This window comes from Camelus bactrianus, chromosome 33, assembly GCF_048773025.1.
Source record: "Camelus bactrianus isolate YW-2024 breed Bactrian camel chromosome 33, ASM4877302v1, whole genome shotgun sequence".
Classification (NCBI taxonomy): Eukaryota; Metazoa; Chordata; class Mammalia; order Artiodactyla; family Camelidae; genus Camelus; species Camelus bactrianus.
The window spans coordinates 4092214-4118187 of NC_133571.1; the positions used below are offsets into that span (position 1 = coordinate 4092214).

Here is a 25974-nt window from a genome sequence, read left to right on the forward strand (position 1 = left end):
AATGATGGAAGCTTAACCAAAGTGTGCAGCAGGGGTTGGATTCTTGGATATATGTATAAGATAGAGGTGAGAGCATTACCTGACATAGTAGAAAAAGGTGTTGAAATAAAGAACTCAATTCCTCAGGTCTTTGACCTGAACATCTAGAAGGATGAGGTTGCCAACAGCTATGGTGGAAAAGATTGCAGGAAAAGCAGGTTTGGTGGAAACTATCAGAAACTCAGTTTGGATTTATTAGGTTTGAGATGCCAACTGAACAGCCCGGGAGAGATTTAATTAAATCACTCATTTCTAATCTATCTCTGCACTCTTATTTTATAATTTACCCACTGATAAAACTTAGAAGAAGAAAAGAAGTAACCCTAGAAAAATAACTGGAAAGCTCAGCAGTATTATATAATCACTGCCTCTATTAATGACATATCAACATGGGCCACAGTAGTGGTAAGAGAGGCAGCAGATTACACCCAATTTCTGATGACCACTGTTGACTTACTCTTTTCTTTTCCACATGAAAGGTTATCAATATGTAATGTTAGATGACTGTAAAAATAACTTAAAATAGTTAAGACTTAAATCAGTACCAAACTTCAATACTTTACCTATTATTTAAAAAAAATTCATTTGAAATCTTTAACAATTACAAGTTAAGAACTGAAAGGATCAAGTGAAACCCAATCAGCGATACTTTAAAACTGCAAGGATTTTCAGACATTTTAGTGGAAAAAAGCTTTAGTTAAACATTATAGACCCTTTTATTTCCTAAGATCTATTAATAAATGTATATAAGCTGGGATCAGACTCATAGCTGAATGGTAGATATACATTTGTTCTCAGAATCATCCTTCCACTAATGCTTTGTGAAAGAGATTGTGTGACCCTATCATTCCAAAGGTTAAATTCTCTCCCAGGAGTCGTCTGTGTTCCTCATATAAATGGACTTCTCCATGACTTAGTGAATCATTCCAAAATATGTCCAGTCATAGCTCAAGTTCCACCTTAGAATCTGAATCAACAGCATGAAGAGACAGTTGTGTGTGTGTGTTTGTATCTCTCATATATGCACATGCACACACACAGATGTGAAAAGATGCAAACATATAGGGTTATGGTTTCAGACTAATGGTAGTTTCAATATTTGATCCTTCTTCACTCTGAAACTTCACTGAATGAAAGGAGTAATACAAAGAGATCGTAAATGATTCCAACTATGTGTACTAATTTACAGAGGTACTCACTGGTGCTTTAGAAGGCTTCTGCGTTGCAAATATAACTATCAATTAAAGTGTTACTTAAATATGTGTAATCACTTCAAAATGAACCTTTATATCTTCAGAAAGTTTTGCATTTATAAGAGTCACTTGGTGTCTCATAGAGAAACTAATTAGTCAACAAATGATAAGTACAGTAAGAACATAAATTAGTTCTTTGTTTACTGCTACATGATGGTACCATGTAATTTGTATTGCAATTAAAAGGTTTTATATTGCAAACTGAAAAACATTTAATTCAGGGATAGGTAATAAAAGCAATTTCAAGTGTTCCAAGAAATATGTCAACACACTTACTAGGGTTTATTGCTGAGGCATTCACAACGCAAGAAGGAAAAGGTGGGAAAATAAGTACAGACTAACCATTATCACAAGACCTCCCTCTCTTTATTACCATTGCTGGAGTTTCTGACTAAGATCCTATCTTCATAAAAGCCAGCAAGTATTTTATAAGACAGAAAACAGAAAAGGTTTAGAGAAATCTTGGCTGTCTGTCAGTTATTCATAAAAAGTAAGTACCACTATGTCATGTCATTAATCCTCTTCTCATTTAATAAAGAATTTTAGAAAGAGGCAAAAATTGAGGGGTTAAAATTTTAGTTATCTTTATTCTGCATGAATGAAAGCCTTGATTGTTTCTCGTCATTTTGGTTTATTAACAAAATGCATTACTACTGTGCTAAAAAGCCAAAACCTAAAAAATGAAGGTCTTGTGATTGTTTTCACTACAGTGATGATATATTTAAACTGTGCCTTCATGTACCAAGATTTTATCTTTTCAAGAGCTTTTATTTCATTTCCATTAATTGTAGTTGCTGCTTCTTCATATTCTCTTCTATTTCTGACTATTTTTGTTTCATTTTATATTTTCTCTTAGACCATCATTAGTAGATACACTTTTAAGTCACTTTCAGATTCCTCTATGTTGTTTTTAATTTATCTGTTTATATTCCTTCCCCTGACTTTTGATGTTGGTGATGACCATTCTTAGTGTTAATTTTCTTCATGAGTATCAAAATAATGACTTTGTAGGTTGAATTGAGGTGGGAATTTACTGGTTTGTTTTCCTCTCGAGTGTTCATCTTTTGCTGTCTAGCAATTTTGAAGTCTTCTCTAATTCCTCCAGTAATGGAGGCGTGAGCCAGATCCTGACTATTGCTTATGTCTGCTTTCTCCCACCCTCCAAGTAAAGGGATTTAAATAAGCTTAACCATAGTGATATGATAGTTAACTTCTTTTTCTCATCATGTTTCACAAACACTGAAATCTCAGTTCAGCCCCTGCTTTCTACCAATGAGATTTGCTCTGTTCTCCTCACCTATATGAACACTCCTACTAGCAGTTTCCCCTCAGAGGAGGAGCACTCATTGGCTTTAGCCCTATTCGTCACATTGCCTTCTGGTCCTATAAGTGGGACAGAGATGTGTATCTTTAATTTACCAGTTTTCCAGGGGCTTCAGACTCTATTCTTCTGAGATGACAAAAAACAGTACACCATTTCAAAGTAATAAACATGCAGAGGCTGCTAATTTTGCTCTCTATTCTTATTCTCAACTATATCATCATTGGACATTCCTTCATAATCTGGCAATATTTTGCCAAACTTAGTTTCCACTATGGTCTAGTAAGGTGAAAGTTTTTGACATAAAAATAGCAAAGTAGTTAAAGGCACCAGTTTTGACATTAGAGACCTAAGGTCAAATCTTACCACCTTAGAAAATTATTTATCCTTTAAGAATTTGCAGTCTACCATATAAAATGAAGATAACAGTATGACCACAAGATATTAGTTAGCTAGGAAGAATAAATGAAGAGTACTTAATCATAGTAAGCATCCATTCAATATTATTTTCATTACTCATATTTATAACCTTTTTTTTCACCTATGAACCATCGTCTACTGAAAATTATTAACTTCAGCTGGGAAAAGATGAAAACATCACCTTCAAATTCAAATTCTTTAGTTTATACTGAAGCTTTTAAATTTATTGGAGATACAGTCACACTCTTTTTGATTATCAGTGCTCATCCATCATGTGTCAGAAGAATGGTTAGGAATTGGAGGCTTTGATGTTACTTGTGACATTTTACACTGCTCTTTGTATATGACCTCCTAAAATAAGAGGCAACCTTGAATTTGCCATGGAGTATATGCACTCCTCACCACTGAATCAGCAAGTACTACATTTGTGCTTTTAGAATGAAAAATAGAAGTTTATACACCCACAAGGAAATCCTCTCTATAATTTGTGGAATATGAGCTATTTGCTACTATAGTAGTAAAAGCTCAGATACTGAGGAAAGGCCTTTTTTTCTCACTGACCATATCACTAGCTGACGGTGTGACTTTAGATACATTATTTAATATATTTGACTCAGTTTTTCAACTGCGAAATGAAGAAATAGTATTTTGTAAGTTCATTGTGAATATCAAATGAAGTAATATATGCAAATTGTTACCAAAGTTTCTGATAAGCTACTAATGTAAAATTCACTTTGTATCTTCTCTCCCCTTCTTCAACAAGTCTATTTTCAAGTTCCAAGGAAAAACTATCATAACAGTTGGCTAATCCCAATAGTATAATGGCTTTTAAAATTTACTCATTATCATCTTCATTCTCCAGTAAAAATTCTTTCAATCATGAAATCTGTAACAGAGAAATAATTACCCGATCCTACTTACTCCAAACACTTTCCCTTGTGTCTGATTTTTTGTTCGAGGCTGTAAGAAGAAAACATCCAATTTTCTAAGTTCTCATGCAGCTAGGAGTGGCCATGTGATACAGTTCTGGCTCATGAAATATATGTAGAAGTCTGCCTTTGCCTCTCCCCTTACTCCCTTCTTCCCATCTGTAACACCAAGGGAATAAAGAGCCATCTTTCAATTGCCAGAAGTAACAGAGAAGTAAGAGTATCACCAAGCTTCTATACCATACTTGTATTACCTCCTTCCAGAATTTTATGAGAAAAACCTAAGTCACTATTTGATTTAACACACTTGACTGTTTTTCTGGTATTTGCTGCTGAATATACTACTACGTGACTCATCATCAAAGCCTTGTGCCTGAGCAAGTGAGAAACTGGAGGAAGCAATGTTGCAATAAGAAATCTAAAAATCTATGGTCACTCAGATAGTAGTTACAATCTTGAATGCTAGTTATTTTCTCCATATAACCCATTTCTTATCCTTTTGTGCCACATAACCCATTCCTCCCTCTATCCATATTATTTAAATTCTAAATTAAAATAATACACATTAGATAAATAGAATAGCACAGAAATAACTTACAATGCAAAGATAGCCATTCCTTGACCAGCTGAGGAAATCCCTTCTTTTTACACTTTCTTTGCTTATTTTTCTTCTAGTTTCCTTCATATTTCTACTAAATCATACTTATGATGTTCCTTGATTTATAAATATTAGACATTATTAATTTCCCATTATTATAGATGATGATTTAGCTCACATTCAATCCCATATCCCTATCTTTCCGATATGGTTACATCATTCGTCTTAATGAATTTATTAACCATACTTTAAAATACGAACAAAATAAAGATACATGCTTGTATTTCATCTTTATGCAGCTTTTCCACCTACAATTTTCATTTGCCTTGAAATTTTAGAGGATGTGCTTAATGATTAGTGTATTTCATTCATTTTACTGAGCTCTCAATGGTTCCATTCATTCAAATGACTGATATGCTTATGTTCTGAAAATTTTTCTATCATATTTGCTAATTACCTTTGTTCTCTTTTCTCTGTTCTATCCATTTGATGTTGAGCCTCACAGAATCTCATCTTTTCAGTTTTTATTTTTCCTCTCAAAGTTGCTATCCTTCTATTATACTTTATAAGAGATTTCTTTGATGTTTATCTAACCTTTCTTTTGGATTTCTTTTTTCATTTTAGCCATCATAGCATAAACTTCCAAGTGCTCTTTCTTGTTTAAATAAGATTATATATTTTTAATACATGCAACTATTTCATATACCTCTAAAGTATATAAGAATTGAATTTTCTTAAATCTTTGTAGGGTAGAGAGGATGGAAGTTTTCCTTTGTTCTGAAAGATAGCAATGTTTCTTCCAGGTTCACATTTTTCTGTGTTTTTTTTTTTTTCAATTTCCATTGCTCAAGTCCAAAGTTTTATAAATGTCTGATAATCACTGAATCATCCATTATATTTAGTAATAAAATACTGAAACAGAAAAACTGATTAGAAACTCTGGGGAAGAAAGAAAAGGTCTATATAAAGTATGTTTGAGAAAAAATTTCTTTTTCACTGAGGAACTTTTCAGATGTCAGTTTTTCCAGAAACTCTGGAAAGAGTAGATACCAGGCTGCTGGTGTTTTGCTTGAGGACTGAGGGTGTGGATCTCAACAATTAACTATTTTATATAGATACTTTACTTCGTCCTCTATTTTCACCTCCATACGCCAAATTCTGCCTTCAGTCTAACTTGGAATCTCTGATTCAAGAGCTTCACTCTTTATTCGCATGAGAGTGGAGATGTAGCCATTTCTGTCCCGTCACTCAGTGAGTAGGGGGAAGGGAGAAAACATTGATTCTTCCAAATACTGACTTCCAAACAATCCTCACGTTGTCATTTAATTTCTCCTGCCCTCTGTTTTAAACAGCATCTTAGACGTGGGAACATCTCTTTGATTCAGTGAGTCTAATCACCTTTATTCTCATTCACATCAGTATGAGAGTATTTTATACCCTTCTCCTCTCTCTAGCTGCATTTATTTGCACAAAAGTTTATATAGTCTCTTATTTATGGAACTCACTCCCATTTTATCTTTGTGGACTTTCATCTTTTCAGTTCTATTAAGTAAGCACTGGTAAACTGAGAAACATGTGGTCAATCCACATAACCAGAAAGCCATGTATTTTAAAAGACATATGGTATATTTATACAGTATACAAAAACTAAGATTAGCTGAGGGCATACCAAAGATAGCAATTAAGAATGGGTTCTGAAATGCTTGTCTTTCTATAAATATGGATTAGAGAGTGCTCTCTCTAAAGAGCCAATCAACTGGTAAAAGAAGAGTAGAATAACGAGGAAGTATTTGGAAAATAATGCCAGTTACAATGGCTTAATGTAATCGGGAGCATTTGGCCTAGAGGTGATACGCTGGCAGTGAGGGATGACTTAGTGTTCAGATGTCTGACTAGTTCTCCTTCTGTCTTCCATCTAAACAGACAGACAAGCAAGCAAAGTATAAATGCTTGCCTCAAAAGAAATTTTAAAGAATCTTCCCAGTATCAAAATACCTATTTAGTCAACTGTGGAATTTCTTTCACATTGATTGAGATGATTTAGACAAGTATTACAAATTCAATTTCTTTAAAGGAGTATATGGACATAAAAAAAGAGGTCCAGATTAAAAGAGAAAAAAAAAGTAATAACAAAAGCAGTCCTCGATTTTGCATGGTATCTTGTAAATGAAGCTTTTTGTATTTGTTTCCTGTGGATACCATAAGAAATTACTACAAACTTGGTTGCTAAAAAATTAGAAACTTATTTTCTCATAGTTCTAAAGCCTAAAAGTCCATAATCAAGCTGTAAGCAAGTCTACACTCCTTCTGGCTCCAGGGGAGAATCCATTCTTTGGCCTCTTCCAGCTTCTGGTGGCTGTCAGCATTCCTTGATTTAAAGTCACATGATCCCAATCTCTGCCTCCATAATCACACTGCCCCCTCGTCTCTCTGTCCTCTACTCTGTCTCAAATTTACCTCTGCATCTGTCTTATAAAAACATTCGTCACTGGATTTAGGAACCACTTGGATAATCCAAGATGATCTCCTCATCTCAATGTCTATAATTTACAATGGCAAAGTCAATGTTTCCAAATAAACTAACAATCACAGGTTCCAGAGATTAGGACATGGACATACTTTTCGGGGGAACCACCATTCCACCCACTAAGCTCATGCATATAGGAACCATATCTTCACACTGATCTCAGTTACCATGGAACTGTGCAAAATGAGACCAGCCTGTAATTCCTATCAATTATTTGGGTTTTCAAGGTGAAAAGTTAAAACCTGGAAACAGATCTCAGATTATCCAGCTAGCTTATCATGACAAAAGAGAACATGACAAATATGAATACCTAGGACACAGTATTTTAAGTGCCAGTACCCTATCACCAAAAATGTGAGGACAAGGCTATAAACTATGTACAGTAGGGCTTCTATGACCATCTACCAAAGTAGAGCCAGAAGCCTCAAAATGATACCCAATTTCCACAAAAATTATTCTAATGAGTCACTGATCCATCTTCATAAAGTCACATAAGATCTAAAACATGCAATGTAACATTATTGTAGTAATGTATGTTTTTAAAGGTTTTTATTCATATAATATATAATTATTCATTTCTCCTTTATATTTCAATATATTATTAAAGTGATATTTATGCCACTACTCACTTTAAATCAATACTGATTTTATTGTCTTGTTGGTTTGCAAATGAATCAAGGGAAAACACATATCAAGATAATAGAGAATAGGTAATCAACTACAGAATACACAATAACTTAGTATGTTCTTAACACAAATATGTCAGAGTATTTAAAACAAACAAAATGAATGTTTGTAAATTAAACTTTATGTGAGTAATCTGAAAACCAATAGGAAAAGTACACATTATAGCGAAGACACTGAATGACAAGTATCAAATCACCAAAATACGAGAGTACTGTGTTTGTTATAGAAGTGGTGCTCTTAAAATATGTGTTAATTCACGCAGCCTTAATTTTATGATTTAATTAAGCAAACAAGGACATAATTAACAGAAGGTATTACTCCACTGGAGCAAATGACCTAAATGTTCTGGCCAAATATTTTCAGAAATTAATCAATCTAGTATCAGCATTTCAATGGTAAGAAAATAGCTCTATAAGTGGATTTATTTTACAAGTGAAAAATGTTATTCATTCTAAGTGCGTTACATAGATTTAAAGTAAACTCATTAATATTAAAATGGGTTCAATCTTAAATTCATAACTTATTCACTATGACCATAAGTTTTTTAATGTCTCTGTATCTCAGGTTCCTAATTTACAACACAGATAATAATGCTTTCATCAAGATATTGTTAAGAGTAAGTGAGTGAACATGTTTTAGCAATACCTTCTCAGGTATAAGCCAGCAAAAGCTATCAGTTCTAGTTCTTAGCTAATTATAAGCACGAGAGACTAGAAGTAAGCTAAAATACTGTACCCAATGGCTTTAACTAACTAAATCAACTTTTAAATGTTTATTAAATGCCTCCTTTGTGGCAGTTATTGAGCTGGATAGTGATTAAAATACAATGATAAGTAAATACTAGTTTCAGCTTTCAAAACTTTACAGTTTATTTAGCAATGCAAATTATCATATAATACTCGATACAGTATTACAACACTGCTACAAAGAAAGGGCCTAGAATGGGAAACGGGGAAGTTATTAATTTTTCCATGTAGGTTTTGTAGTTCTGTGATAAAATGGATTACTGACGCTTCTTAAAATGGACTTTGAAGTCTGAGATTGATGGGGATGGCATACAAGGCAGAGTGTGTCCACAAACCTGGGAGTAGTGCAACTGGAAGCAAAGGGCATGTATAACGAGATGAGGGTAAGGAAGGAAGGAGTATTCATTTGAAGCTTTATACATCAGGATGAAGAGTCTACATTTTCTTCCACGACAAGAGGGAACTGTGAATAATTTGTTTTTCTTTTTTGAGCAGTAGAAACAGCATTATTTTAGCTATATTTTAGAAAGGTGTATTTGATTTATAAATTAGGATGGATTAAATTTTTTAAACAATAAAAGGAAGAGAATCTATTGCAAAGATCTTATATACAAATATCAGCCTACGTGAGAACTAATGAGAGCCTAAGCAATGCATATGGGAATGTGGGTGGCAGATATAAATGACATTATGCAAGTCAAATCAACAGGGTTTACTGGTTGCCTATAGGGGAAATCAGAGAAGTCGAAGACATCTCCAAGGACTAAGATGCAATATGGAGAGGAATAAAATCTTGTGGGTAAGAATGAAGTGTGACAGTGATGCTAGGTGAGTACAGAGTCACAGAAATAAAGGCAAGTTTTTCACATAAGGGAAAGGTTGCTTATCACTACAAATGCCACTAGGAATTTCAAGAGTGAAGCCTGAGAAAAGGTTATGGCAAATGAGTGGTCATATATATACATACCCACACAGAGCACAAACATATGTTATATAAATGATGGGATGCCATGAACAATAAAGATTCATAAAAGACAGAGAAAGAATTTTGAGTGGGGGGGATGAGCCTTGGAAAGCATTAAGTTTGTTTGTTCTCAAAAATTAAAGATTGAGATAACAAATTAGAAATATTTTAGGAATACGATGTTGTAAAAGTAAGACAAATTTAATATTTTTGTGAGGGAGGGTACAGTGGAATAAGAATGAGCCCACTTCCTGAAATAAGAGCTAGAGACTGGAACAAGCGAGGGCTTGAGTAATACACAATAAGCCTGGAAAAGCTGTGAGAGGGAATACAATTAAATCTTCATGTTGATCATAGCAACATGAGCTAACTAAGAGCATTATTCAAATACAATGAGGACATAAAACAATAAATATAATGTCCATGATTTTATGACTTCTAGCTATATTTATCTGCCCAGAAGATGAGTGGGACAGAGAAAGCAACAACAGAATGAGTACCAGGGCTGCATCTTCACAGAGCAGGAATGATGGCTATTCCGCATAAAGTGATTTAAATATTCATAGCAATTTCATCATGAAAGTGCCTAATCATGGCTAGGTATAGAAACAAAAGAAGGTGAAGAAAGTGATGGACTGAGAAAGAAACGTACAGGGACAACAAAATCAGGCAGGAAACTGAGTCGGCAGTGGTAAAGAAATGGGAGACATAAAAGGAAAATCAGAGTGGTTCTTTAAAGGTAAGTTATAAGATGCTAAGGAACTGACTCGCCACCTCTGCATTGACAGTATTGAGTAACAGATTGTTAAAACATGTTTTCTTCCTGTCCTTTAACAGAAAAAAGATATCAGATCAAACCACAGATCAGCAGCAAATAATATGCAAGGGAAATTCAGATCAATTCTATCCACAGAATGCATTAAAATAATTCTAAAAGTATATCATAGTTACTGATTTACTTCTTTTAAATAAAATATCTGGATAATCCTGTGCTTTTGCATGGTTTTGATTTCCATTATTGTCAGTTAAGATGATTCCATCATTAATTAATTCATTCATTCATCTACTCATCCATCCATCCAACAGATTGAGTATGTACCATATTCAAAGCACTATGCCAGAAAACATGGACAGGATACAGATATTACTGTCATACAGTTCACTGTATAGTTACAAAGACAAACACAAACTAAATGATCACAGAGATAGAATATATGAAGTTTCCATGAGAGCTTAAAACAAAAGAGGTTGCCTGGTCAAGGAAAAAATTACTTAGGAAACAGCACTTGACTTGAGAACTGCAGACAAGAGAGCAATAAATAAATGTATGTTTGTCAGGGGCAAGAGGAGGTTGGTCATAAGCAGGTATGTGTTCTAAGAAGAGGATGTGTGTCACATTAAATATTTCAGTCTTTATTCTAAAAGCAACTGGATACCAAGCAACCCACTTAGGCAAGAGGTGTCACAACCAGATTGCATTTTGATACCACTCAGGCAGCAGGGCGGAGAAGAGGTTGTACAGCAGTCAGTGCAAATAAAGATCTTTAAGGTATTGCAATAGACTAGAAGATAAGAGGCCAATTTAATCAAGGGTTGGAAGTGGGAGAGGTGATGAATTTATAGGATATTTAGGAGGTTCAGCTGACTGATAGGGTTGAGTGATGGATGACATGGAAGTAAAGGTGAGGAAATTGTCAAGGAATTATTTTTTTGGCACAGCTGGATAAATGATGGTATCATTTATTGAGACAGGGAACTCAGGAAGAACATCATGTTTTGGAGCAAGTGAATGAAGTGCTCTGTCTTTGAGCTATCACATTTGATATTCCCTTGAGATTTCTTGGTGGCAATGCCAAGTTAGTAAATGAATATTCTGTCCTAGAGCCCAGTGGAGGGCGCTAGGTCCATATCGTGAGGCTTCTAACAGCTGGATGGAGAAGAATAAAATACTGAGTGTTGTGAAAACAAGGGAAGGAAGATTTATTGTTGTTTCATTTTATTTTTGTTTTTGCTTTTTCCCAAGGAGGGAGATGGTAATCAAAAATGCCTAACCCTGCTGAGAGGTCAGGTCAATTGAGAAGTGAAACAATGCAAAGGGGTTTGGGGGATATAGAAGTCATTTAATAATCTTAGACAAAACCATTCAGCAGAGTGAGAGTGATCAAAGTGAAAAACAGATTAGAGTAGGTTTAGGTGAGATTGGGAAGTGAACTAAACATTGAAAAAATTAAAAATCTGATCAAGAAGCTTATTTTAAGAAAAGATAAAGGGAAGGAACTCTTCTTCCAGCTATTATGAAGTAACTGGAACTAAATTTACCCCCATGACATAAACAACTAGAACACCAGAGAAAGCATACGGAACAATTATCCTCAGATATTGGTGGGCAGGCAAGTTGGCACTGTGACCCAGAAGAGAATAAGGTAGGTCTGTATTTACTTTCCTTTCTACCTAGAGATTCCTTGGCAAGATCAGCTATCCTAAGACATTCACGGAATTCTGAGAGAAATGAGGAGATAGAGATGAGTATTCAGCAAAGGATGGTGGTGAAATCTGGAGGACAAATTAACAGAAAGAGAAGCTACACAAAGGAAAGAGTTCAAGAAATCAGCACAGGGGCTTTCTTGAATGTGCTGCTGAATATTAAACCACAAATGCACAGGTGGAAATTCCATGAGGTTAACTGAAAAAAATTTCCAGGGAACTTTAAGAAAAGCAACTTCCAGAGCTAATGCAGTACGAGAAGACAAATTTCTGGCCAATATAAGAGAACTCTTCTAATACTCAAAAGATTCAGTAGCATAAATACAAAACAGAAACAGACCCATAGAAATAGAATACAAACTTGTGGTTGCCAAGGGGGTGGGGGGTGGGAAGGGATAGACTGGGATTTCAAAATGTAGAATAGACAAACAAGATTATACTGTATAGCACAGGGAAATATATACAAGATCTTATAGTAGCTCACAGAGATAAAAATGTGACAATGAATATATATATGTTCATGTATAACTGAAAACTTGTGCTCTACACTGGAATTTGACACAACATTGTAAAATGATTATAAGTCAATAAAAAATGTTAAAAAGAAAAAAAGATTCAGTAGAAATGCTAGAAGGATACTTTACAGGAAGAACTAAAACAAACTCTAAAACAGTAGTTGTCAATCCAAGGATGATTTGACTTTCCCAGAAGACACTTGGTAATGTCTGGAAACATGTTTGGTTGTCACAGCTGGGGAGACAGGAATACCAGTGGTATCCAGTGAGTAGAGGTCAGGGATGCTGATTAACATCCCACAATGTATGCGACAGTCCCCCACAGAAAAGAATTATTCAGCTAAAAAGTCACTAGTGCTGAGGCTAGAAGCTCTGTAATAGCATAAAAGAAATACTGTCCTCAGATATAGGCAGTGGCACTGCCCCTGGCCCCTGCCTCCAGGGGTTACCATGCTTTGCTTTTTCAAAGGAAGGTTCCCTGATTGCCTAGGAACAGCTGAGACTGGTAGTGATATATGAATGGAGTTCGTTGAGCCCTGCCCACAAATTGTGTGAGACTCAGTCCTCACTTCTTCCTTCAGGGCTCTACAAAACTTCCCATGCATGGGATCCACTAAAAGCCACAAGGAGTTCCTGTTAGGTAGTTCAGACAGAAATGAGCACTGGGCAGAGGGAGAAGGGGAAAGGAATCATCCAGAACACAAGGAACCTGAGCTGTCAATCAACCAGAGCTCAGGGAACCTGAGTTGTCAATCAGTCAATCACGAAATCAGGATATAAAAACAAGAAAATGAGGGAACGGCACCACTTTTCCTCTCGGATTGGCCCGCTCCCAATTCTCGGGAGTGTACTATCTTACACTATTTTTTTTTTTACTTCACTAATAAAAATCTTGCTTATATCACACTTGTCTCTAGTCAAAAAAATTTTTTTTGGGGGGTGACTAAGAACCCAGGTAATTCTTATTTCCCTTTTCCCAGTAACATTCTGATACTCATGTTTATTAAACTGTCTAAGGGCTGCAAGATTCTATAAAGGAAGCCTAACACACTTTTTGCTCCTGATGACTGGCACAGTATTTCTTTCACTAGATTGTGTGAGAGTAGGTCACCAAAATGGTAGCTACATGTTGATTTGTTGTGACTCTCACTCATGTTGAACACATGTGAGTCCAATATACTCTAAGCTGATGAGATTCCACCACCAACCTTTGGGCCTGAGAAGTTCCACAAGCTAGTGAATTGACTCTTTCAACCACATGCCACCACCTCTACTCTTCAGCAGTTTACCCTACTCATTCCACCATCACCTCTGGCACCCAAGGCTTTCATCACATCCACAGGAATGGAATAGACAGTCCTCTAGGAGTGGCCATGCCCTAACCTCCAAGATTTTCAAACCATTGCTCTGTAATACCAAAGGGTTCTTCTGATTATGCCCTCTTTGACTCCAGTCTATATGGTGGTGATGTGCTTTTCTGGGCTGGCAGTATGCTGTTTCAGATGAAGAATAGTTATTCTTTGAACAAATGACACTACCATTAACACTCCACCTACAGACCTTCACCCATCCTCCCCATTGATGGCAATGAATGAATTTAAGGCTGCTCTCAACCTTGAAAAAGATTACATTTTAGGAATGCAGTCACCGCAACCTAAGGAATTCAAGAGAAGTAATAGCTAGATGTACTGTTCTACATTTACGCTACAAAATTCTGAATGGTAAATTTAACAGAAAAATAAATAATTTGCATTTTCCTGCACAAAATGAGACACAGATTTATACACATCATCAATAAAAAGCAACCTTATAACTATTATAGTTGCACAGCTAAGGAACAATTCACAAATGGGGTATGTAAGTAAATGCATATTAGAAACATACAATAAAAAATCACCATGCAAATTCACACTTGAACCTAGCAGGCGTTCATAAATACATTGTATTCACCGTGAAGAACAGCTCTGAATGTAGATTCAGTGAGTTATTGCTAGTCTATCTTGCGCCTTCTATAAAAATTCCTTTAAGTGGCATTTATTTAAATTCACCTACATTAAAAGGCTGTCCTATCGTTTATTGCTTAATGTAGAATAAGCACAGCTTGGAGTAGATTCACAATATTGTGTATTGAATTATAACTAAAAGCTAAATTTTGAGATAATTTGGCACTTCTTCCATTTAGTTTTAAAGCATATGAAAACATTAATGCATATTAAAATTGATGAATCTTATTACCATTATGAAATTAAATAGCAAAAGTATCTAGATAAATTAGAAAAACGTTTAGTAAATATTTTGAATTAAAGAATATGAAGGACTTATCTTCTTTATTTTAAATATTGTCTTTAAAGGAACTTAGCCTTTGGGGTAAAATGAAAGAGATAAACAGTAACTTCGTGGAGCTTTGTATTCTTGGATGTTTTCAGTTTTCACCATTAGAAGACTTAAAACAGGAAGCTTTAACATACCTGTGAAACGCTTCGGACGGTGTCCGGAAATGCTTGGGGCTGCTGGAGCCGCAGGCACAGCGGTGAAACCAGGCCCCCAGGACTGCGGGATTGCGGGAACCTGCGGAGGCCGCCACCTGGTCCATGCGAGAGGCACGGGGCCTCGGGGCCGGCAGGCGTTGCGGTGAGCTGACTGTCTGGCAGAAGGCCACTGGGGCCTTGGGGCCGGGGAGCGACCTAAGGTCCCTGGAGCTGGCCGCCTCCTGGCTGAACCGGACGCCCGGATTCGCTGGAGCCTGCTGAGAGCCTGGGGCCAAGGAGCCACCTGAGGCTGCTTGAGCGGCAGGCAGACAAGGGGCGAGGCCTGCGGGGAGGCCTGGAGTCGTGAGACGCAGGGTGAGCCAGTTTCCTGATTCACGGACAGCGGTCGTGGGCCTGGTCTCAGGGGAGCCTCCTCAGGCGGCTGGAGCCAGCAGGCGCCGGATGAGACGGGGCCTGGTTTTCCAGGAGCCCCCAAAGAGCTCTGTTTGGAAGCTGCCGAGGTCACTGAGGCAGCAGGAGCCGGAGTCGGAGAGGCTGGGTTGTTGGGAACCCGCATTGAGTCACTTCGCACCTGGGGTGTCCGCCGGTGCTCCCGTCAGGCGCTCCCTTGATTCCCCTTGGGGTGGGGGGAGGCGTCTCTCCATGTGCGCATGCGGGCCGCTAGGACTTGTGGGAAGGGTCCTCGGGGTGATGGGAACCTAGCTTTCCTTCCCTCCTTGTTTCCACCCTTCAATTAGGGCCTGAAATCCTTCACCTGGAATCCTTGGCTGGTGTGAAGGTATTTTCTGAGCAGATAGTTGAGGGTGGGGGTGGCTGAGTGGTAGAAATTCCTGTGCCGCCATTTTGCTGATGCCCGGACAAGGACTTGAAAATAGTTACTGTAAATCTTTGGATTTATTCAAAGGAAAAATTGGCCGTAATGAAAAGAGAAATTTAAAGAAACATAAAAATCAAGAGAAATTTAAAAAACATAAAACATAAAAATTTTATAGATGAGCAATATCCTGTCTGAAGTGAACATTTCACTGCAAGGTATTACCAGCCAACTAGACATTGCAGAAGTAAAATTGAACTTGAAGGTAACAGTGAAACTTGTAAACAGTGAAAACACTGAACTTGAAGAAACAGCAACAGAAACTATCCGAAATGAAGCACAGAGAAGGAAAAGACTGAAAAAATATAAAAGTTTCAGTGATCCAAGTGACAACATCAAGCATCTTAACGTCGTTTCATACTCTGGAGGTAGGGAGGGATTCAGGGGAAAAAAGTATGTGAAGAAATACACGCTAAATTGGGAAAGTGGAAACAGTTTTTCCAACAAACACAAACACCCGTACTAAAAATATCATAATTAAATTGCTAAAAAATAAAAATTGGAAAGCCAGAGAAAAGTTCTTACTGTGTAAGTACAGCAGAGCAAAGATGATAATGACCACAAACTTTGCATGAGAAACTGACAAGCCAAAAATCATTGGAATAGTATTAATATGTTAAAAGAAAGAAAACTGCAAACTTAAGAGTTTTTATCCAGTAAAAATATTCTTAGATTTAGGCAAAATAATAATCTGTTTTTTCAGGAAAGCAAAAGCTAAGTAAATCCATGACCAGCAAAACTGAATTCCCAAAACCAAATTTTTTAGTTTTGATGAGAAACAAAAGGATATGTACACACAAACACATACTAACATTTTAGGTGTTATACTGTTTATCTTCTGCTTGCCTTGTGTAGGTGGAGTTTTGACATGGCGTTCACTGCCTTTATTTATAAGCATGATGACTAATGCTTTTTACTGAAACTACCTAAGTGTATTTCCAAATGTGCCTCTCAGCTAATGGACAGGTCTCAACTTAGTAACCATAGTATAAGACAGCCTAGACTAAATAGCCATGGTTAGTATCCCTCAAATTTTGTTAATTTATGCTTCAGACTCACTTAAAAATTTTTATTATTAACAAACTTGACTTTAAAATGCAGTCCATTTTCAGTCGTCCTTGCATTATTTTAATGCATTATTATTTATTTGGAAGAACTTTACTGTATTCTGCACATTTTTTTCACATTTAATATCTTTAGTTTGGTAAAACTGGAATAAAAGCAGTTGTTTGGTAGGATAAACTCATGTGTGATTTATACTAATTTTACTTTTACTTGAAGAGTATCTTCAGAATTATCTATCTATTACACCTTATTCAACCCACAAGAGAGTTAATTAAAACTCTGTAGATGAACTGGGCAGATTTCAAGTATTTTTAAGTCTAATTTATCCTCTGTTATGTTTAACTTATGCTGTAATGTGAAAGCCAATTTGTTGAATATGCTAAAAGATTTATTCATTCTTTCAACCAGTATTTATCTTAAATGAAATAATTTTCACCCAATAATAAATATGTATAGGAAAACTGTATCAGCAAGAGAGCTACATAACCCTTCCTAAGAAGGAAAACATCGTTTCATTAGAAAATCAGATTGAATAGGAACCTACTTTTTATATTTTTATTCACCAAACTCAAGAATATTTTTTATCTAAAATATGTTGTGTCATGTGCACATCACTTAAATATAAAGAGTTTAAAAAAAAACTCATTTCATCCATTCAAACAGTTCTCACAGGAAGAATTTACTGTCATCTCGAATGGAAATAGCTTAATGTGATAAATATTTCTTAGAATTGAGCCCGTCCACTAAAAGTAGATTTATAAATTCAGGAAATCCCATGCATATGTATTCAAACTGCTGCAAGACTTTGACAATAACAAGTATTGTTTTAAATAAAGATTTCCTTCAATTCAGGAAGTTATTTTTATGAGTATGACTTTATTAAAAAAAAAAAAGACTTGTAATTGCTTTCTTATTTTGTTTCCCAGTTAAGTATATAGATGAATATATTACATTCTTAGTATTTTATGACACACAGTGATCATAGTCTTTTCCAACATGTAGCACATGAGTGACCCAAAAATCTATCTTTTGTTGTTAATAATATATTTTGCATATATCTGACCATAGGCAATTTGGTCACCTGCATGGAAACCAAAAATTGCACGCAACCACCAGTAAGAACAAGAAAAAATGCACATGCAAGCACATATATGTATCATGTACATGTGCATAAACACATATTCACGTGCATACACACTCTACACACTTCCTGTAATAGAACCTTAAACCACGAGGCATGGCAAATAGGCGGAAAAACAGGGAAAGCATGTTCGTGTACCACTTCCAAATGAAAGTCACAAAGGGAGTGAGGCACAGGCCCTGAAACTGATGATCAGAAGCACTTACGGACAACGGGAGAAGACTACAAAATTTTTGTATCAATCTTTACAGACATCCTCCCTTACACTGATAAAAACATATCCAGTATTGCCAGAGACATTTCCATTGATATATCATTGGTAGCATCCATCAACCTACAAGCTGCATTGAGGTATCAGTGAAATTTGACAGTCTTCTGATTGCACTTTCTGAGGCCCGAATCCTTCTGCTTTTGATCCTTCCTACATCAGTCTCCAGCCAATTTTACCTCAACATCTTGCTCCACCGCTTTTTGTAACTACTTGATATATCTTTGTGTTTCCTTTTATTTGTAAATTAATGCTTCCTGTTTTAAGCCTCGTAATGAAGAAAATATAAAAGATCCAAGAATATAAACTTCTACTAAGTTACTAGATTTCTTTAAAGAAACCAATGTTTAAAATAAGTCCTTTATAGTCTTTAATTCAGAATACATGTTTTACTAAACATTTTTCTAATGTTTTCAGATAACTTTGCCATTTATTTTTATAATGTTAAGATTCATCAGTTTGTTTTAATATGCCTTAAAACCAAGTGCCAAATTACCTTGAAATTTAGTTTTTAGTTAAAATTCCGTGCACAATATTTGAATCCACTACAAGTTGCACTAATACTACCTTAAGCAATAAACGTAATAGAGCAGTCTTTTAATGTAGGCTAATTTAAATAAGTGAAAGTCAAAGGAATTTTTGTAGAAAGCACCTTTGCAAGATAGACTAGCAATAACTCAGTGGATCTACATTCATGGATCCCCTTCACAATAGAATTACAATGTATTTATGAACACCTGCCAGGTTCAAAAGTGAATTTGTATGGTGCTTTATTACATATTTCTAAAATATAATAAATTCCCCCTTTATAAGTTGTTACTAGAACATGTAACAATAATTGTGAGGATGATAACAGCTAATATTTACTGAAATCTTACTATGTACCTGGTCTATGCTTTATGCAAGGTTTTTCATCTAACTCTCACAAGAGCCTTATGAAGTAAGTAGTAGTAGTAGTATACTTTTTTTTTAACAGAAGAAACTAAAGTTGAGAAAAACTAAGAAAATTATCCTACTATATGCAGAATATATGAGAAACATTCAGGGGATAGCGAACTGATTGACTTATCTGAAATAAGTTAATATAGGACAATAACCAGTAGAAAATCAGTTTGAACCAAATACAGTTATTGGGAGGCAGAATAAGGTCTTTGGAAAGAATGTAGAGAATGTTTAACAGTTTAGTTTGGGAATCAGACCAGGAAGGTTCTCATCTTCATCACTTACTAGTTACATGACCTTGGGCAAGTTTCTTTGGGTGTCAAAAAGGTTATTACGAATACCTCAGAGGACTGTTGCAAAGGCTAAGTGAGATGGATAGTGGATGGAGAAAGCAACTAATACATGCCCAATAGCTTCTAGTCATCAACCATGATTCTATAGGTTAGAGGGGATAAGTTCATGGAAGTCTTCAAAACATCTCTCTGTTACAAATAATAAATTGAAACAGACAAAAGTTGGATGTAGAAATGCCCGTTAAGAAGCCAAACTGTATTAATTGCTGGAATTCTTTCATTTAGGGCTGGGTAATGGCAGTGAAATGGAACATGATGGAAAGCAAGAAGGGGAAAATAAAGGAAAGGAAAGACATTTGTGAAACATCTGCCAGTCTTGGACAAGGTCTGAAAAGAGTTCAAGTTTCCAAATTTAAATAATTGCAAATTTTAATAGATGGACTTCTATCTAGACTCACCAAATGTTTTAATTTCATCTGCAACATTCCTGCCAAATAATTATAGATCATATATTGAACAAACTGTTAACATGAGTAAACTTCTTAAAATAGATCATTACTTCAGGCAAGTTTAACTGTATAAAAGCAAACTCCTTTTTATAGTGACCTGAAATATATCTATCTCGTGTCCCTAAAAAGTATCTGAATCTATGAAGTCTGATCCCATTTCCACATACAGAGTCCTTTAGATAAACTAGCCCCTGCTAAATTCTCTACAAATAATGTCCCCCAGTCCATTCAATTGTTTACAAGCTGAGGATTGGGTTTTTTATTTTTTTATTGACATAACATTGGTTTATAATATATACATTTCATACATACGATATTATATTTCTACATTTGTATACAATTATAACATGCCCACCACCAAAAATTCAGTTTCGGTCTATCACCATACAGTTGATCCCTTTGCCCATTTCACCCTCCCCTCATCCTTTCCCCTTTGGTAACCACTGCTCTGTTCTCTGTATCTGTATGTTTGTTTTTGTTTGTTCATTTATTGTATTTGTGTTTTATACTTCACATATGAATGAAATCATATGGTATTTGTCTTTCTTCATCTGACTTGTTTCACTTAGTGTTAATACCTTCAAGATCCATCCATGTTGTCAGAAATGAAAAGATGTCATCTCTTTCATGGCTGAGTAGTATTCTATTGTATATATATACCACATTTTCTTTATCATTCATTAAAAAAAAAAAAGAACAAATCTGAGAGGGTGGGAAGGGATAGACTGGGATTTCAAAATTGTAGAATAGACTACACTGTATAGCACAGGGAAATATACACAAAATGTTATGATAACTCACAGAGAAAAAAATGTGACAATGAGTGTGTATATGTCCATGAATAACTGAAAAATTGTGCTGAACACTGGAATTTGACACAATATTGTAAAATGATTATAAATCAATAAAAAATGTTAAAAAAAAAAAGAACAAATCTGAGTTTTTTAATCTTCTTACTATCCTATGTTTCTCTTCCTTAATGAGCTCTGTCCTTTCTACTTGAATTGTTCACAGTGCAATGTGGTGTAGGGAAGCTGAACACTTCCAGCACACATAGAGCAGTAACAGGTGTGCTCAAGGTGCTAGAGACAGAGAAGTATCAACTCACTCTGCCAACAGAAAAGTGACTTCTGTGAAGGCAGAAATCTTCACAATGGAGTGATATTTGAACTTAGATGGTTAGGAATGTCTAAGTGGAAGAGAATGACATCAGTCCATGTCTTTCAATGCATGAAATTTGAAGAAAAAGTACAGCATGCTAAAGAAAAACTATGAATCCATGAAGGATGAATGAATTTAGAGATCATGAAGAATAAATTTAGAAAACAAAGTTGGCAAAGAAGATGAGGACAGACTATGAATGACTCTGTGTATCATGCTAATACTGTAGCAAAATAAGATATTTGTAGCAAAATAAGATATTTGTTAATTAAATGGTTTATTATTATTGCTCTTAAGATCACAAAAAAATTACTAATTTATTTTTTGTCCATACTTGTTTCTGCTACCAATTCACTTAATTCACTGGATCCAACATATGTCATCAGGCAAGCTTATTATAACTTTTTTCTATCATGATTCTATTACATATTTTTCTTATCTTTCCATTTTCCCATGCTCCCTAAATTTGCTTATCATATTATAAAGTATAGTGACTAGAACACAGTACAGTTGATCCTCGAATAATGTGGGAGATTCGGGGCTGTGACCCTCCACACTGTCCAAAATCTGTGTATAACTTTACAGTGAGCCTTCTGTATCCGTGGCTTCTTATCTGCAGATTCAACCAACAAGGCAGACTGCAGATCATGTAGGACTGGAGTATTTCTTTATTGAAGAAAAAAAAAATCTGTGTATAAGTACACCCCTGCAGTTCAAACCAGTGTTGTTCAAGGGTAGAATGTGTTAGGAATTCTGGCTATTGTATCACATCTCACGTATAAAAATTAAATCAAGACATACCATAAACCTAAATGTAAAATTTTAAACTGTAAAAACATCTTAAAGAAATTACAGGAGAAAATCTCTGTGACTGTGGGGTATGCAATAGCTTTTTATATGCAACTCCAGAATTAAAAAAGAAAGCAAGACCAACCAAAAAACCCCTGATAAGTTGGACTTCATCAAAATTAAGAAAATTTTGTTTTCAAAAATCACACATTCAAGCAGCATATGGAGAGAAAATAATTACAAATCACCTATCTAATAAAGGAGTTGTATCCAGAATACATAAAGACATAAAAAGTGGGCAAAAGATTTTGAAAGACACTAAACCAAAGAAACACATGACAAATAATCACTTGAAAAATGCCCAGCAGCATTACCTATTAGGAAAAAGCAAATTAAAAGTACATGAAGTACTAATATGTATCTATTTGAATAGCTAAAATTAAAAAGTCTGACCATATCAACTATTGTTGAGGATGTGGAGAAATGGGAACACTCATACACTGCTGGTGGAAAATACAACACTTTGTGAGACAGCTGGACAGCAACTTACAAAATTAAATATGTATCTACCATATTATCTATGTATTGTACTTCATAGGTATTTATCCAAAAGAAATATAAGCATATGTCCATACAGAGATATATACATGAATATTTATGGCAGTTTCATTTATAATCACCCCAAAATGGAAACAACCCAGAATGGATAAATAGTGATATATCCACACAGAATATTATTAATTACAAGACATGAGCTACTGATACATGAAAATACATGGATGAATCTCAAAATAATCATGCTAAGTGAAAAAAACAGACAAAAGTGTACATACTATTGATTCCATTTATATAATATTCTAGAAAATGCAAATTAATATATCAGTGGCAGAAAGCAGATGAGTGATTGCTTGGGGATGAGGACAGGTGGACAGGGAGGAGCAGGCGGGAGGCATCACAAAGGAGCAGAAGGAGAATTAAAGGATGATCATGTATTCATTATTGCGATTCTAGCAAATGTTTCACGTGTACATACCTATATCAGAATTACCAAGTTGTATGCTTTAAATATGTGCGGTTTATTGTGTGTCAGTTATACTTCAATAAAGATGCTTTGAAGATATAATCAGATGAACCTTTTCAGTGTCAATACAGCATCCAGCAGTTTGCTGCATGACACATGTCCTTGATCTCTGAATCCTGTTTCTGTGTGAGTCATAGGGCTCACTAATAAAAAACAAAATTGACATTTCTCAGGCATTTCTGAACAACCCAGAAAAGAAGAATTATAATTTAATGGAAAGCATCTCTTGAAGCCTGGGAGTGAGGACTTGGATAGGAGAACTGACCGGTCATAAGGAGGAAAACATCCAAATAGCTCTGGGAAATCTATTATTGTAAAGAGTATGGTAAACTTGTGGATACTTCAAATAAAGTAAAAGCAGCAAAAGAAAAGCAATTTATTATGACAAGGGAACCCTCATAAGGCTGCCAGTGGACTTTTCAGCAGAAATTTGCAGGCCAGAAGACACCTCTCAGGATGATATATGTTCAAAGAGCTGAAAGAAAAGACTATCAAACAAGAATCCTCTACCTGGCAAAGCTGTCCTCCAGAATTAAAGGAGAGATAAATAGTTCTACAGACAAACAAAAGCTGAAGAAGTTCATCAACACTAACACTGCCTCACGAGAGATGCTAAAGGGAGTTCTTCAAGAGGAAATGATGCAAATTAGTAACAGGAAAACATAGGAAAGTATTAAACTCACTGGTAAAACTAAAAATAGAGTTACATTCAGGATACTCTTCTCTTGTAACGTTGGTGGTGGTGAAATCTCTTAGAAATCTAGTCTGAAAGTTAAATAACAAGAAAGGCTTAGCAGAAAGGCTTTCTGCTCTTTTGGTAGGGTATTCTGGTGACCGTAGGTTTGTCATAAATAGCTTTTATTATGTTGAGACATGTTCCCTCTATACCCACTTTAGTAAGACCAGGGGCACAGTGCGGCCAAGGGGCTGGGAAGATGGCAGAGGCTGTAGCCCTGGTGGTGGTGGCAAGGGGAGGGGGACTGCCCCTTGGGAGTCAGTCATTTGCCCCCATCTTCCCCTCAGCCTGGCAGGGTGCGGGCTCTGCTGCTCCACATTCATTTTTAGGTCAGACTGCACCCTAGAGGCCTGTGTGGTCCAGTCAGGGAGCAGCTGTGGTGATGGCAGGTGTAGCAGCTGTGGAGGTGGAGTAAGGGGGGATGCCCTGTGAGAGCGGGTAGATTTGTTTCCATCTCCCCGTGGCCTGGCCTAGGGGAGGCCTCTGCTGCCCCAGGTTCACAGGACGCATGTCTCCTGGTTAGCTTGCTCCCAGGAGGCCTGTGTGGTGAGGTCAGGGCTCTGGCAGGGGGCGGAGGGGCGATGGAGGCGGGTGTAGGAGGCCTGCCCTGGATGCTCCTCTCTGGTCATCTTGTTCCCATCTGCCCCGCAGCCTGGCCTGGTGGTGGTCTCTACTGCCCCAGGTTCACGGGGTGCAGGGTACAGGTCAGCCTGCTGCTGGGAGGCAGATGCAGTGCAGTCAGTGTGGAGCGGTGGCAGCAGCGAAAGCGGGAAGTGGGAGCAAATCTCCGGGCTCACACGGGGCAGCCCCAATCCCGCCATTGCCAATGCTGCCACCCTCTGACCACATGGCGCCTGCCTCCCAGGAACAGGCTGACAGGGAGACATGCGTTCCGCAAAGCTGGGGCTGCAGAGGCCGCCCGAGGCCAGGCTGCAGGGGCGATGGGAGGAAGTCGACTGCTTTTCCCGGGGCAGCCCCCCTTCCCTGTCTCAGTCGTCTTAGCTGCCACAGGCCCTGCACCCTGCCTGCACTGTGCCTGCCTCCCAGGAGCGGGCAGATCAAGAGACATGCACCCCAAGAATCCAGGGTGGCAGAGGCCGCCCCTAGATAGGGCACAGGGAAGATTGAACCAAATCCACAAGTTCACACAGGGCAGCCCCCCTACCTGCCGCTGCCGCCTACTGAACACACCCCGGCCTGTGTCCCAGCAGCATTCTGACATGAGGAGGTGCCTCCAGCCTCTGCTGCCCCAGGGCATGTCGCAGGGGAGATGGGGGGGCAAATATACCAGTTCGTCAAGGGCAGCGCCCCTCCTCACATCGCTGCTCCAGGTTCCTGGGACACTTGTTTCCAGGTAATGTGGCTCCTGGGAGCCAGGCACAGGGCTTTTGGGGGCAGCGGCGGCCAGGGGAGGGAGGTTGCCCTGGGGGAGCAGGTGGACTTGCTCCCATCTCCCCCGTGGCCTGTCCTGGTGGGGGCCTGTCACCCCAAGTTCACTGGGTGCATGTATTCACATCAGCCTGTTCCTGGGAGGAGGGCATAGTGCACTCAGGGGGCAGTGGCGGTGGGATTGAGATGGGGCAAGGACTTGTGAAGGACTGGGCTCCAGCCCAGGATAACTAACTCTCCTCTGTTTTCTCTTGCTTCTTCAGGTGGTGGCTGTAGTGCTTTTTCTGTTATAGGTTATTAGGAGATATTGAGCAGAGTTCTCTGTGTTATACAGAAGAAGCTTTTTTAAAAAATCTATCTTTATATGTAGTGACTTACATTTGTAAATCTCAAACTTCCAAGTTTATCTTTTCCTACCCCTTTTCCCTGGTAACTATAAGATTGTTTACTGTGTCTGCAAGTCTGTTTCTGTTTCGTAGATGAGTTCATAGTGTCCTTTCTTTTTGTAAGGTTCCACATATGAGTGATATATGGTATTTTTCTTTCTTTTTCTGACTTATTTCACTTAGAATGATGATCTCTAGGTCCATCCATGTTGCTGCAAATGATGTTATTTTATTCTTTTTCATGGCAGAGTAGAATTCCATTGTATAAATATACCACAACCTCTTTTGTTTTTATTTATTGTTTTTTTTTAATTTAGTGGGTTTTTTTATTGACTTAGTTAGTTTACAACGTTGTATCAATTTCCAGT

General features: G+C 37.0%; 1 protein-coding gene across 1 annotated transcript in view; it reads right to left on the reverse strand.

Annotated features, from left to right (window-relative positions):
- The window catches only part of LOC123614350 (uncharacterized), a 72658-nt gene extending 57075 nt beyond the window's left edge, over positions 1–15583 (reverse strand). The window contains exon 1 of the mRNA XM_074356844.1: positions 14952–15583. Within this exon, the coding sequence (XP_074212945.1) occupies positions 14952–15528 (577 nt within the window). The 5' untranslated portion in view covers positions 15529–15583. The remainder of the gene's footprint in view (positions 1–14951) is intronic.
- Between the last annotated feature and the right edge of the window lie 10391 nt (positions 15584–25974).